This window comes from Dipodomys spectabilis, unplaced genomic scaffold (assembly GCF_019054845.1).
Source record: "Dipodomys spectabilis isolate Male_0828 unplaced genomic scaffold, ASM1905484v1 ptg000095l, whole genome shotgun sequence".
In the NCBI taxonomy this organism is placed as follows: domain Eukaryota; kingdom Metazoa; phylum Chordata; class Mammalia; order Rodentia; family Heteromyidae; genus Dipodomys; species Dipodomys spectabilis.
Window position 1 is genome coordinate 38,769,255 of NW_024870772.1, and position 12,313 is coordinate 38,781,567.

General features: G+C 36.4%; 1 protein-coding gene across 1 annotated transcript in view; it reads right to left on the bottom strand.

Moving 5' to 3' along the window:
- Window positions 1–398: 398 nt before the first annotated feature.
- The window catches only part of Ccdc169 (coiled-coil domain containing 169), a 36,523-nt gene continuing 24,608 nt past the window's right edge, over window positions 399–12,313 (bottom strand). The window contains exons 7-8 of the mRNA XM_042685749.1: window positions 8,034–8,110; window positions 399–498 (exon numbers count right to left, since the gene is read on the bottom strand). Of these exons, the coding sequence (XP_042541683.1) occupies window positions 399–498; window positions 8,034–8,110 (177 nt within the window). The remainder of the gene's footprint in view (window positions 499–8,033; window positions 8,111–12,313) is intronic.

Consider the following 12,313-nt stretch of genomic DNA (forward strand, 5'->3'; position numbering starts at 1 on the left):
CTATGAGAATAAGCATATAAGCATATGTATATCTAAGATGTATGTCACAGTTATAAAAAAGATTGTAAAATATTATAAACATTAGTATCCAACTAGAAAACAAATACACTATTAAGGTTACTATCAGAGAAAATCAAGAATAATATTAGTAAAAGTAAATATAATTATATCATCCTTCAGATTTTCTAAAAATTGTTTTAAAACCCTGAACACTTCTATTAGACATTTTGGGACTAGTAAAGACTAGGTCTTTGATGTAGACAAAGAAAGAACTAAAGAGAAAGTTGATAGCTCTTATCTATTTCATTCCCTGAAAAATGAATTGGACATTAGCTTCACAAGTGGAATACCACAGATGAAAAAAGAAGGAAGAAATAGAAATCCACCCAGAGCTGGAATTATGGGTGGAGTTTTGGAAGATGGTTTGATCTTGTGATCTTTTTTACTGGTCCTTTCTTGACAATCATTGTCTTCTGGTTAACTGGATTGAATCTTCCCCTGAAATAAAGCAGTAATCATGATTTTTCAGTAACTACTGTATATAACAAACACATTATATGTCACAGCAAAAGAACTGTACATTTCACTGAACTTCTCCAGATTGTAATCTGTGAGCTGCAGATCTTCTGGTGTATATTTTCTACTTGCAGTTAAATCTTAGATCATCACATATTCTAACACATCATCTCACCACAGCAATAGAGGTAACCAGCTCAAGAGTAGGTGCTCTAAAAGCTGGAAAGCTGCCCATCAAGTACCCTAATGTGGAAAGCTTTGTTTAAGGATATGAGATGAACTATTCAAACACTTGTCCTTGGAATTTAAAGCTAGGAAAATAGAGCAAGGCCATGAAGTGGAACACAAAAAGCAAAGTAATAAGAATCTATAAAATTCCTCTCCTTAGGTTTTCCTGAAATCTTTTTTTTATTTAATTTATCCTTCTAATCTTCCATATATTCTTACTTGAGATAGTGGGAAACTTCTTTAATTCCAGGCAATATGCTTTTAAAATACGTTTTGATTAGGGCTGTATGTCAGCCAAAATGATTAAGTAAGAAATTATTGTTTTCATTTTAATCAAGAAGTAAATTCTGCCGGGCGCCAGTGGCTCATGCCTGTAATCCTAACTACTCAGTAGGCTGAGATCTGAGGATCATGGTTCAAAACCAGCCTAGGCAGGAAAGTCCATGACAATCTTATCTCCAATTAACTACCAGAAAACCGGAAGTGGTGCTGTGGCTCAAGTGGTAGAGTGCTCGCCTTGCATTGAAGAGCTCAGGGACAGTGTCCAGGCCTAGAGTTCAAGATCCATGACCAAAAACAAACAAAAAAAAACCCCACACAACCAAACATGTAAATTCTGTCCTCCATAAAAATGACAAGAAATTCACAAAAACAACCAGAAGTAACTTTTTTTTTTTTTTTTTGCCAGTCCTGGGGCTTGAACTCAGGGGCCTGGGCACTGTCCCTGAGCTTCCTTTGCTCAAGGCTAGCACTCTACCATTTAAGCCACAGCACCACTTCTGTTTTTTTTTTTTGTTTATGTGACACTGAGAAATCGAACCCAGGACTTCATGCATGCTAAGCAAGCACTCTACCAGTAAGCCACGTTCCCAGCTCCAGAAGTAGCATTCTTTAAACTCTTAAGCAATCCTGGAGGATGGATTGATAGACAGACAGACAGACAGATAGAAAGGGAGAGAGAGAGAGAGAAAATGTGTGTGTGTGTGTGTGTGTGTGTGTGTAATGGAAAGGTGGCCAGAACACTGAGCTATGTATAATTGCCCTAGAGTTGGTCATGAACATCAGCTCTTTCCCTCTTCTAATTTTTCTAGCACATAGAAAAAAAGAGGGAAAAAAGGCTTTTCACATTAGGTCATCTCCAAACTAGGTCAAGTAAGAGCAGCTTTGTAAATGGACATTTCAGGTAATCAGACATTTCAATGAAAATTCAAGCCTCTAAATGAAGCTTGAAAGAATTTTCAACCCTTCTTTATCTATTATGTTACAAAAATGATAATTATTTTTAAAGCCCTGCTGAATTTGAAAAATAAAAAAAAACTCAATGAAAAATTCAGTGAAAGAGCTTAACAGCAGATTAGGACAGAAGAATAAATGAAGTTGAAAATACATCAATGAAAATTATTCAGTCTGAACAACTGATAATAAAGACAAGGGGGAGAGAAAGAGAATAAGAGCGAGAGCAAGAGAGAGAGAGAGCACTTCAGAGACCCATGAGACCTGATCATGTGTACTAATGTATATATAATGAGCATCTCAGAAGGAGAGAGAAATGACAAAAGGACCGAAAGTATCTCTGAAGACTAATTGCTGAAAATGTCCCAAGCTTGGTGAGTCTGAGAATGGCTACTTATATTGTCACATTAAATAATAATTGATGAGGCCAAAAATTGATTTGTCTGCTCCAAAGCCAGTGAAAATTTTTATTTATCACCTCAATTCTCACTACTTTTTAAGATACTGAATTGAACTTATTACATAAATATTCATTTTGTTATTTTGACTTAAGGACTTTTACAAGGTATCTAAATGGATGCATTTTCTTATTTCTCTTTTTTATTATAATTTAAAATAATTATAAAGTACACAGATTATTTTAGAAAATAACAAGAAGAAATAAATACAAACCATCCATTATCCATTATACTATTTCATATTATTTTTACTTATGGGTATAGGTATTTTTCCATGTCAAGTATGTATTCTTTGAGAATCTAATTTTTCTAACTTTATAGTATCACTACATTTTATTGAGTTATTGTCCTAATGTTGGGTAAGTTGATTATATTTACTCTAGACGGTTTTTTAATTTTTTTAATTTAAAGGAGGTTTTCAAACCAATCTGACTCTTAATGAGTGCTAAAATAAATTTCCCACAAGTCATTTTATTCCAAGGTACCAAGGACTGCTTTGTTATTTTCTTACTGTAGAGTTTTTATTCATTCTATAAAATTTTCATAGGCAAAAAAAGCGAAGTTGCACACAAAGGGGGAAAGTGAACTTTACATTTTGCTACTTTTAAGAATCACTGCTGGGGACACTCTGAAAACATTACAGGATGGAATAGGAGAAACCCTAGGTCTCCTTGGCTCAGGCCGAAATTTTCTGAATAGAGACCTGGAAACACAACAAATCAAAGAAAGGTTGGACAAATGGGATTGCATAAAGTTGCAGAGCTTCTGCAGGGCAAATGACATAGCTAGCAAGATCAATAGAAAGCCCACGGATTGGGAGAAGATCTTTACTAGCCATACAACGGACAAGGGTCTCATATCTAAAATATACTTGGAACTCAAAAAATTAAACCCCCCAACAACAAATCCTCAAAGAAACAACTGCCCAATAAATAAGTGGGCGAAAGACTTAAAGAGAAACTTCTCTGAAGAAGAAAGAAGGATGGCCAATAGACACATGAAGAAATGTTCAACATCCCTAGCCATAAAAGAAATGCAAATCAAAACAACATTGAGATATCACCTCACTCCAGTGAGAACGGCAAAAATCAAGAACTCTAACAACAACAGATGCTGGAGGGGATGTGGACAGAAAGGAACCTTAATTCATTGTTGGTGGGAATGTAAACTTGTTCAACCACTTTGGAAAGCAGTATGGAGGTTCCTCAAAAGACTCCACATAGAGCTCCCCTATGACCCAGCAATCCCACTTTTGGGCATTTACCCTAATGTTTACAAACAAGACCACACTAAAGCTACCAGCACAACTATGTTTATTGCAGCATTATTTACCATAGCTAAGATATGGAACCAACCCAGATGCCCCTCAGTAGATGAATGGATCAAGAAAATGTGGTATATATACACAATGGAATTCTATGCCTCCATCAGAAAGAATGACATTGCCCCATTTGTTAGGAAATGGAAAAACTTGGAAAAAATTATATTAAGTGAAGTAAGCCAGGCCCAAAGAAACATAGGTCCCATGGTTTCCCTTATTTGTAATATCTAGTATATGTATGAGTCAAGCGGAAAAGGTCAGATAATGTGATGTCAGGAAAATGAACCCTTAGATGTGTATTTTAATGTTTTTTTCTTTCATGCATGTGTTTCTAACACATTTATAAGATTATCTCTTTGTTGCTTTGTATGTCCCTCCCCCACAGTATAACCCTTGCTTTCACTATATTTGATGTCAGTATAACTTGTGGAGGAGATGGGGAAAAACCAGTTGTTTAAGGATACAGGTGGACCTGTTGCAACAATGAGAAGTACAAGTTGTCATGTCCAAAACGAACTTTACAATGTTGGTGGGGGGGGGGGGCTGGGGGGAGGGAGGAAGGAGAAGGATTGGGATCAGGGGGGGAGGGGGGAGGCTGGGAAGGGATGTGAAGGATAAACAAAGGAGGAGGCTGCAATGCTTGGTAAGAAATGTACACATTATCCTGCCCATGTAACTGTAACTCCTCTGTACAGTATGTTCACAAATAAAATTAAATTAAATTAAAAAAAAAAAAAAAAAAAAAAGAAAATATACTGCTAGATAATTACCCATAAAAAAAAAAAAAAAAAAGAATCACTGCTGGGATAATTAGCCTTGAGTTCCTTGCTTGCAGGAATGTAGTTTTCAGTTAAGTAGGTGCTTTGGTCAGTCAATCAAGTTACCTATTAGCTTTTGTCAATTTTTTTGGATATTTCCCAACTTAATTTTAGAACTTATTTTCCCTATTTATCTTAACAAGTCTGTTTTTCAACTCAATATGTGTGAAGATTGCTGGAATAAATTTTTCAAAGGCAAAGTGTGGTCATGAGTTCACAAAACAAGAATATAATGGATGATATTCAGCCAAACACTAATCCCACTTTGATAGATTTTTAAAAATAGAATTTCCTATTAATTGGGTATTTTCTAAACATTAGGTATTTATTCTGAACATCAGACTCAATATTTTAACATTATGACTGCTAAAATTTTGTTAATTAAAGTCTTGGTCTCCAGGCTTAGCGCCAGTGGTTCATACCTGTAACCCTAGCTACTCAGGAGGCTGAGATCTGAGGATCACGGTTCAAAGCCAACCCAGGCAGTTTATCTCCAATAAACCATCACAAAAGCAGAAATGGCATTGTGGCTCAAGCAGTAGAGTGCTAGCCTTGAGCTGAGCTCAGGGATGATGTCCAGGCCCAGAGTTCAAGCCCCACAACTGCAAACAATAAAAGTCTTGGTCTCCAGAGTAGTGCTATTGCATGAAATCTTTAGGAGGCATGACCAAGGGGAAGAAAGTCCTTAGACCACAGACGTCCTTGATGAAGGAGACAGTGGAATTCCAGCTTATTCTTTGCTTTTGTTCCCTATCTTTTTTTGATGTACACAGTTTTTCTCTGCCATGTGCTTCTATCATTATGAGCCTCCTGGCAGGCCCAAAACAATGAAGTCAACAGATCAGAGACCGGAACCTCCAAAACTGCAAAGCAAAGTAAGCCTTTTCTCTTTACTAGTTAATTACCAGAGGTATTTTATTACAGATGAAAGTTGAAGAGCATAAGCATATATAAGCACATATAAGCCTATCAACCCAAGCAAACATTAAAAACCACTGACAATTTTAAAACATTGCTTAAAGTATGATAATATATAGTGTAAAATGTAAACTTAAAGCTCCATGAAGTACAATAAAATGAAGTATAACTGCTGCCAAGATCAAGTACTACAGTACTGTCATCATAAAGAAAGATGCCCCATGAGCCAGGCGCCGGTGGCTCATGCCTTTAATCCTAGCTACTCAGGAGGCTGAGATCTGAGGATCGCGGTTCAAAGCCATCCCGGGCAGGAGAGACCGTGAGACTCCTATCTCCAATAAAACCAGTAGAAAACCAGAAGTGGCACTGTAGCTCAAGTGGTAGAGCGCTTGCCTTGAGCTGAAGAGCTGAGGGACAGCTCCCAGGCCCAGAGTTCAAGCCCCACAACTGCAAAAAAAAAAGAAAAGAAAAGAAAAAAAAGAAAGAAAGATGCCCCATATCCTTCCCATTTATTAGTACCTTTGGCCTTTCCATATGTAATTATATCCTGATTTCTAATACTATGGTTAAGTTTTGCCTTTCATTGAATGTTATGTAAATGTAATTATACACTTATATGTTTTACCTCTGACACTGAAGAATATGATAATTACTCAAATGCTGTAGTTTTAAAAACTGTTATAGATATCTCTATATATATATATACATATATATACCACATACACACACATACACACACACACATACAGAGACATAAAATGATCCATTCTTGTAGTGACCAATATTTAGTTGTTTTCAGCTTTGGCCATTACAAATAAACATTATTATGTAGGTCCTGTATATGTAACAATCTATTTGGGATATAACTAGTAGAACTGTGGAGTCATTGAGCAGGTATATGATCAGCTAAATATAAAAATACTGAGCACTACTCCAAAATGTAATTTTATACTCTAATCAGAGCCCCCTACTCCTGCATGATCTTGATGACACCTGGAATCATCAATCTCAAAATGTGTAGTTGGGCCATTCACCAATGTCTCACATCTATAAATCCTAGTTACTTAGGAGGCTGAGATCTGAGGATCATGGTTCAAAGGCAGCCTGGGCAGAAAAGTTTGTAAGACTGCATCTCCAACTAATCAGCAAAAAGCTTGGCCACTAGTGTGGCTCAAGTGGTATAGTGCCAGCTGAGTGAGAAATTTAGGTAGAGAATCTACTCCTGATTAGGTGCTAAGCATTTAATGAGTTCTCAGAGCAGCTCACACATGCTGCCACAGCTCATTGCTAAACGAATTAAGTATAGTCTATGGAACTCTAGCCAAAGAGTGTGTTGGAGCTTGCATCCTGTTTTCTCAGATCTCTTCCCATGGTCCTTTTCCTTGCTGATTTTGCTTTGTATCCTTTGTCTGTAATAAATTTTAGCCACAGGTACAAATATATTCTGAATCCTTGTAGTGAATTACTGATCATAGGGGGGATCTTGAGGATCTCTGACGCAAGTTTAATAGTTTTTCAAGGATATCCTTTATCAGGATGTGCTTTAATATTTAAACTACACTATATTTCCAAAGATAAAAGTGTATTGAGATAACTATAATTTGCATCATTTATGACTAATCAAGCAAACATTTTGATTCATCCAGCTATATACATTGGCAAAATATTGCTACATCATTTTCACAAAAGAAAATTGTTACATTGCATATCCCTTTATTGCCTCTTGCTTTGAGCTGTATTTAAAAAGAGTTGCTTTGTAACTAATATATCTTGGTTTAATTTTTTAGTTTTTTTTTTTTTTTGTCGGGCCTGGGCGCTGTCCCTCAGCTCTTCAGCTCAAGGCGAGCGCTCTACCACTTGAGCTACAGCGCCACTTCCGGTTTTCTAGTGGTTTATTGGAGATAGGAGTCTCACGGTCTCTCCTGCCCGGGCTGGCTTTGAACTGCAATCCTCAGATCTCAGCCTCCTGAGTAGCTAGGATTACAGGCGTGAGCCACCAGCGCCCGGCAATTTTTTAGTTTTTTATATATAAATATTTCCCTATAATAAATATTACATAAGAACTGATTTGGTAATTCTCTACTTAGGATAGAACCAGGGAAAATTGTGTGTGGCTATAAAGCTACTAAATGTTTGGGGTTTTTTTAATCATAAATTGGTTTTATTTATACAGGAAACAATAAACTATACTGTTACCTACATTTATTTCATGTGTACTGGCATAAATATATTTCCTAACTAAACAATTTAAAGCTGACACTGTAATTATATCTTTACATTTAAATTGTAATTTACTGGTATTGTTTAATCTCTTCTTGGGTATTGCATTGTTTTAGTTTTTAAACAAAGTAAGATGTTACTAAAAAAGTATGTATAGTGACTAGAGATAAAGAACTTCTGTAGGTTCCCTTACCATCTGCTACTTTATATTGTTGCTAAAAATCTCAAAGTTCAACTTTCAAAATATAACAGATACCTGTTTTGTCAGTACTATTCACAGAAGGAAAATTAATTAGAAAGAAAAGATACAGCAAGACTTACGTTTTTACTAGATTCTCTTTCATTTTAGGCAGTTGATCCATCTGTTGCCTTTTAAAAATTTGATGAGAGCCAACAACCTGAAATACAGAAAAAAATGAGCAGATATTTCATTTCATGATTGACTTTGAAGATAAAAGAAACAGCCACATTTTCAGTTAATTTTTCTGTAACTAGGCCCTTTTGCAGACATTATAGCCTTTTTCAATATGATAAAGTTTCTAAAGATTCTAGAATTCTTACTACCTCAATTCCATAGTTCATATGACTTTTAAAATAAATATGCAATTACCTGTGACAATTAAGTTATCCATGTGATATAGAACATTGAAAGTTTTGTTAGTAGACATTAAACACACATAAAACATGTATATATTTTACTATAAAAGTTGACAAGACAACAGAAACAATAGGTATGGTAGGGCATAAATAGGAAGAGAAGATAGTATTTTCACTGTTGTTTGTTGTTAAATTCAAGAAGGAAAAATGGACACAGTTTTGGATGGTATAAGTATAAGCTGCAATTCAGGAACAGACCAATCAACCTAGGAATGGCAATCAGAAGTGATGAGAACATTCATAAAGGGCAGGGACATAGAGATTCCATCACCTAAACCTAGAAAGGCAACTTTCAAGGGGATAGTAGACTAAACATTGGGCAGGAAAAGCATATAAAAAAGGCTGAAGACATAGCAAATTGTAGAGCATATGCTTACCTTGTAACAAGTTTAAGGCTCTGTAACAAGTTTAAGACCCTATTCCCACCCTACTACTCCCCCCACACCTCACCCACACACACAAAAAGCCAGATGTAACTGATCACTCCAGTAGTCAGAAGAGAGATGAAAAGAGGTTGTGGCGTGAAAGGCAAAGGTAGTGAATATCCATTCTTTCATCAAGTTTAGCTGGAAAAAAGAAATCTGAGATAGTAAATTTAAGAAGACAGTGGAGTAAAAGAAAAGGTTTGTGGGGCTGGGAAGGTGGCTCAGTGGTAGAGCATTTGCCTTGCATGCCTGAGGCCCTGGGTTCGATTCCCTAGCAGCACATAAGCAAAAAGAAAAAAATCCGGAAGTGGCACTGTGGCTCAAGTAGTAGAGCACTAGCCTTGAGCTGAAGAGCTGAGGGACAGCGCCCAGGCCCAGAGTTCAGGCCCCATGACCGGACCCCCCACCACCACCAAAAAAGAAAAGGTTTGTGTATTTTGATGGAAGAACTGAGTGTGTTAAGCAAAGGATAAACCAAGCAAAGAATAAACCACAGCAAAAGAGAGAAATTAAAAATAAAGAGCAAATAGCAGATAGCCTTGGAAGGAAGAAGGAAATCCATCTGAAGATAAGAATAATGGATAAAGATGTGAATAAATTTGATGATAAGGAGAAAAACTGATTTAATGTCTGATGGATTCTTTGTTCCTTCTGTTAAGATATCAGACCATTTTCTAAGAATGACAGGTTTGACTGTTATAGCAGATAATGCAATTTATTCATCCCTCTTTCATTCAGAGGTTATGTTATGCTCCCATTACAATAAGGACCAGGGTACAAAGATATATAGTTACCATTCTATCAGGGGAAACAACAAAACCAGTAGAAGATGATAATAAAAGGCCTTGATCAAGTTGGCACTCAGGACATGCAACTGTTTCAGTCAACAAGGGGCTCCACCTGCAACAAGAGCCAGTTACAAATCATAGCAAGAATATCTTATGTAAAAGGAACGGCAAGGGAGCAATAACAAGGAACAGAAGAAAAGCAGCATGACATGTGCAAACTGTACATTGCAAGGATGAGGCTACTGAGATAGGCATGACCACACTGGAGAGGACCTGGCAGATCGGATCTCACCAAGAAGCTTTTCTGTGATGCTTTGACAATGCAAACCAGAAGGTCTTTCGTCGTTGTTTTTGTTTTGCTAAAGGAAACAGTATCATAGTTTCTCTGAGATGGCAGAAAAGGCAAGTGATTTTAGTGGAAACAATACTTTGGATAGTTGTGTTCTTGAGAATGTATCTCAAGGACTAGATTTCAAACAGGCTAGCTATGTATTTAAATGAGCAACAATAAAATAGAGTTGCCAAAGTGACAATATAAAAGTTTGGGTAGTCTGGAACCTAGATAGTTTCACCAGTGATGACAAATACAATTCAATATTATCATTTGAACAGTCTGGCAAAGGCAGGTGTGGTAGTATATGTCTTTAGCCCCAGTTACTCAAGGAGGCTGAAGGAGAAAGATTGCTTGAACCCAAGAGTCTGAGTCCAGCTGGACTAACACATCTCAAGAAATAAATAATGATCAGATACATAAATAAAATGTAAAAATATTTTTTAAAATCTAGAAATGCCTGGTTAAAACAGAATCACCTCAGGTCTCTTATCTGTAAAGCAAAAGCATTACATTCAGAATTCTCTCAGATCCATTGCTAAATGGACCTAAAATTCCAGGCTCATGGGAACAGAAGCTAAAACTTAAATTTATTGGCTATTGCAACAAGCTCTAGTCAGTCTCTCCAATTTTTTCAGTAATTCAATATGTCTGTGTTTTCTTAATAAACAGTAACTCTGTGATATACATGTTGTGCAAATGAGAATAATGATGAGATGAAGACACTCCATTTCAGTGAAAACAGTGGGTGGAGAGTGAGACAAAGCAACAGAGACAGCAGCAGAAGTATCATCAACAGACTCAGCAAATAGCTCAAGTTATCTACTAAAGAATCAATTATTTATGTATTCATCATGGAGAACTGCCAAGCATCCATTAACCTTTCTAGTCACTATACTCTCCTCATGGCCAGAACCATCTTTAACTATAAAGACTACCAAAATTCACTCTAGCAAGAAAATGTTAACATTTATACTAGGGACAGAATTAACATCTTCCCAGGAACCTGTTAAGGTTTGATTGTTCTGTGATTCTATATAATCAGAGTAGGATAATTCCACCTAAATGAATTTTTCAGGTAAACAAGAGTAAGTGAATGTTTCAGGAAAAAAAGAGCTTTTACTTTTAATCTTTATATATATGTAAAAGAAACCTTCAACAGCTGGGTGCCGCTAGTTCACGACTGTAATCCTAGCAACTCAGGAGGCTGAGATCTAAGGATTGTGGTTCAAAACCAGCTAGGCAGAAAGTCTGTGAGACTCTTATCTCCAACTAACCACTGGAAAACCAAAAGTAGAGCTGTGGTTCAAAGTGGTAGAGCATTAGACTTGACTGGAAAAGCTCAGGGACAGTCCCCAGGCCCTGAGTTCAAAATCCCACCAATGACAAAAAAAATACAACCAACAACAACAGTATATTATACTTCAATAGTATATTATGGATCACCATTTTCTTAATGACATGGGTTTTGCATGGTCTATACTTGTTCCGTTTAGTAAATAGTTTCATACTGACTTTTTTCCACTCTTGTACTAATGGTAAAGAAAGAGAAAAAATGAGGCACTCTGTTTGACCTCAGAAGGAGCCTATGGCTTCTGAAAAGGACCACACTAGCAGCTCAGACTGCTTACCTGGTCAACACCATGAGCTCAAATAGCTCTCTGTAGCATTGACTTTTATTTTCAATTTTTTAATATTCTCTTTGGGGGCTGAATCCCCATGAATAATGCCTTTTTGGAATTCCACTATTGTTCCTTTCTTAGATACGCTGGTTAGCAGATTGCTCTTATGAGAAGGTTGTCTTTCAGCCTCTGGAGCTCCTTGTGTGACTTGCTATGCTTTGAGGACTGCAGTCCACTTTTTGTTCCCTTGACTATCACTGTCGAGCCTCTCCAGAGTTATCTTCCAAACCAATTCTTCTTTTTACCTTATTCTCCCTCACGCATTTTACTCATTCATATGACTGCACTTACCATCTGTATGCTATTTTCCTTATATTTAAATTGTTCTCTGAGATTCAATAATTCCACTGCTCTTTGGCCACTTCTGTGGTATAGCATGAATTGAAAGCTAACTCATACCCTAATCTTAAAATACATACCAAAGCAAAGTTAATATTGATTAAATATGTAAATGTCAATATTAAGCTATATAAGCAATGAAAAATAGGGTAAATTTAAAAGACATCAAAATAAAGATGGTATTTTTTACTAGAAGGAACCAGAAATAAAAGGTATCTGTCAACACTTTAAAAAGTTCTATAATGCCAACAATATAAAACCTGAAAGACAAATGAAAAACTGTGAAAACCACATACAAAACTGCTCATCCCTCTCCTATCCAGTATTTATAAGTATACACTTTATACCAACAATGCTATGTACATATTAAACTCGACCA